Consider the following 3,431-nt stretch of genomic DNA (forward strand, 5'->3'; position numbering starts at 1 on the left):
AATTTCATAAGCAACTAGTTCTTCGTGTGTAGCTCTAGGAAGAAAACGATGCAACAAAGCGTGCCAAACACTTCTAATATTATCGCTATCGATACTAGATTTGTCTTTCTCTTTTGTTTCTTGTGCTTATATTTTAGTACCTCCGTCTTATAATATAAGAGCGGTTTTACACTACACTAGTGTCAAAAACGCTCTTATATTATGGGACAGAGGAAGTGGATAAGTTGGGTGCACCACAAGTCACGGAAGTACAACAAATGCTCTCTTCTTGATGGATTTATTGGTGTGTTATTTTAATTTGTTGCATCGGTGCTATGTTGAATCTCTCAGCGTCAAGATGACAACATGAGGCGAGGTGACATAAGAATCTTCAGCGGCGGTGTTGTTCTTTGCCCTCAAACCCTAACTCTGGATCGCAGAGCACTTAGAAGCATTGTTTATAACCCATAAAACATAAAGAACGAGAGTGTAGCCAAGCTAACCAAGGCAGAATGCACCATATGAGGTCAGCCCAGGCCAGCTTGGTGGGAACATACATAACTAAGCACACAAAACGAATGCTAAACTTAAAACGAACACTTACTCGAAGAAACTACTAAAAAGAACAACAAATGAGCCAACACATGCCGAAGAAGAACTCGGTATGGCCAAGAATTATTCCTCCACGTTAAGCCCGAAAACTGCAATCAGCAAACCAGGCTGTGCTTCTTCCTCGCAACGAAGGTCCGCCAGTAGGTGGTCACCTCCTTCTCGATTTGGTGTGCTGTCTTCTTCACATGCTCGTGATGCCCATGCTTCTTGGCATGCGCGTCCATCTCCACCATGACCTTCTTGAGGTCAGTGATGAGGCGCTCAGCGAGGCCGCGGCTGAAGTCCTCGCGGATGACCATCCGCATGACGGCGATGTGCTCGGCGTCGGCGGGCATTGTGTATGCCGGAACAATCCAGCCGAAGCGGCGCAGGCTCTCGACCACCTCGAACACTGTGTACTTGGACGAGTCCTTGAGGGAGAAGGCCACGAGCGGCACGCCTGAGTCCTTGGACACCAGGTGAAAGTAGCCCATGTTCTCGACTCCCTCCCGGAGCACCGCCGCGTTGTCCCGGCAATTTTGCATGATGTCCTTGTAGCCCTGCATTGCATTTTTGCATCACATAAATAGTTTTTCAAACACAAATTGGTTCATTGGCTGCTACCTACAGTTTTTTTATGGAAAAAATAGAGATGGTGTGTTAGCAATGTCAAAGAACATGCCGACGGCATGGCAAAGTACAAGAAGGATCCTAACAAACTAGACGTCCACCTGAAATGCATGAAGTGCATGGACCACTGGTGTTTCTTTGCTTGCAGACACAAAGTTAACACATGTTTGTTGTGTTGCTTGCAGAAACAAAGCAACAAGTATAAAGCACAAGGCAAAGGATGCTGCAACACTTGGACATAAAATAAAACCCCAACAAAAACGTGCTACTGCTGTAGAAAAATTGTGGTTAATTACCTCGAATCCGAGACGGATGAGTTGATAATACTGTGCAATGATCTGGCTCGAACCTATCCAACAGAGGGAGCAGCACATGAACATATTACATACTTCAAAACATATACTGGAACTAACCAACCGATTGATCGACGCGCACGGTGCTGTACCTTTGGAGAAGTTGAGCGTGAAGGTTGGCTGGTCGGCGCCGAGGTAGTTGATGTGGAAGATGAGCTCGTCGGGCAGGTCCTCCTTGTTCCTCCAAATGATCCACCCGACGCCGGCATAGACGAGGCCGTACTTGTGGCCGCTGACGTTGATGCTCTTCACCAGCGGTAGCCGGAAGTCCCACTCCAGCTCCGGGTAGATGAAGGGCGCGATGAACCCGCCGCTCGCCGCGTCCACGTGAATCGGCGTGTCCCACCTGGTCAACCGATCGACCAAACCAACCGATCGATCAATGAAATCTCTATCATTCACATGCATCCCGGCCGGTTCCAGTTTTTGGCATAAGATTAACGCGTACCCTGTCTCTGCATTCTTGGCGACGAGGAGGTCGTTGAGCATCTTGACGTCCTCGAACTCGCCGTTGAGTGTGGAGCCGAGGATGGCGGCGACGCAGATGGTGTTCTCGTCGACCAACTCTACGGCCTTCGCGGGGTCCATGACGTAGTACCCTTCCCTGAGCTTCACCTCCTTGAGCTCAACCTCGAAGTAGCGCGCGAATTTCTCCCAACACACCTACAAAACCAAGACATCCAGTTATTGGAATGGATCCGGTGATTGACTTTGAATCCTGCCGGTGATCCAGCCGGCATGCACTGTCTCAGTAATGCGTGTACTCGATTACTAGTAATTTACCTGGACATTTGCGCCGGTGACGATGTTGGGTTTGTCGTGGGGCTTGCCCTCGGCCTTCATCTTGTTCTGCCACTTCCTCTTGAAGGCCAGCCCGGCCAGCATGATGGCCTCCGAGGAGCCGACGGTGCCCACCCCGACGGCCGTCTCGTCCTCGCCGATGGGCGCGTTGAAGAGATGCGCGATCATGTTGACGCACCGGTTCTGTTTCAAATCCACAAACATACATATATACGTCGCCGTACGTAGTCGCGTAATTGTAAACTGCATCAATGGATCGATGAAGGAAATGATAGAGAGATACCTGGAACTCGGTGGTGACGGGGTACTCGTCCATGTCGACGTAGTTCTTGTTGACGGAGTTCTGGATGAGCTTGTCGCACTCGGGCTCCATCCAGGTGGTGACGAAGGAGGCGAGGTTCAGGCGCGGGTTCCCGTCCAGCATCAGCTCGTCGTTGATGATCTGGTACGCCGCGTCCTTGGGGATGGACTGCTCCGGTATCCTGAACCTCGGGAGCGCGGTGCGCACGTAGCGCGACGCGAAGGTGGAGGAGATGAGGGACTCGCCGGAATTCGTCTGCGCCCTGGACAACGCCATTTGCCGCGGCGGCCGGTGGCTGGCTGGATCACTTCGCCGTCGTGGCGTGCGAGAAGAGAGGGTGAGCAGGGGGTGTCACAGCATAGACAGGTCGACGCAGCAGATCGAGTTGCGACTAATTAATGGTGGCTCTTGCTCTATAAGAGAGGAGGGTGCGCATGGGCGCGACGTGGTGGAGGCGCCACGGTTCTTGGGGGATGGGGCTTCCACGCCATCCGCTCGCACGTCCAGCCTCCTGCACGGCTTCCGCCGCTGGACTCGGGTGCATTCCTTTTCTAGCTTCTCTCGCCCGATCTGCTGTGCTCGTAGGCAGCTGTGTGCCTGTTGCTTCTGTGTGTTCGAATACTGTTTTTGTTTTGTCTTTTGCGTCCTGGAAAACGCAATGCCGGAGGCGCTTAGCGCAACTCCATCGCGCGACCCATCCTGTCCGCGTTCGTCTGTTTGGAGTAAAACGAACGAATCAAACGGCCCAGCGTGCAGGCGCAAACGGACTTTTGTCT

At 52.0% G+C, this 3,431-nt stretch overlaps 1 protein-coding gene across 1 annotated transcript; it reads right to left on the reverse strand.

Moving 5' to 3' along the window:
* Positions 1-424: 424 nt before the first annotated feature.
* LOC123189339 (glutamate decarboxylase) lies at positions 425-3,207 on the reverse strand. Its single transcript, XM_044601735.1, has 6 exons — positions 2,638-3,207; positions 2,337-2,537; positions 2,002-2,216; positions 1,646-1,899; positions 1,497-1,549; positions 425-1,130 (listed from the first exon to the last, which is right to left on the reverse strand). Exons 1-6 carry the CDS (start codon positions 2,929-2,931, stop codon positions 687-689), a joined length of 1,461 nt encoding a protein of 486 aa, XP_044457670.1. The 5' UTR covers positions 2,932-3,207; the 3' UTR covers positions 425-686.
* Between the last annotated feature and the right edge of the window lie 224 nt (positions 3,208-3,431).

The sequence above is a fragment of the Triticum aestivum genome, chromosome 2A (genome assembly GCF_018294505.1).
Source record: "Triticum aestivum cultivar Chinese Spring chromosome 2A, IWGSC CS RefSeq v2.1, whole genome shotgun sequence".
Classification (NCBI taxonomy): Eukaryota; Viridiplantae; Streptophyta; class Magnoliopsida; order Poales; family Poaceae; genus Triticum; species Triticum aestivum.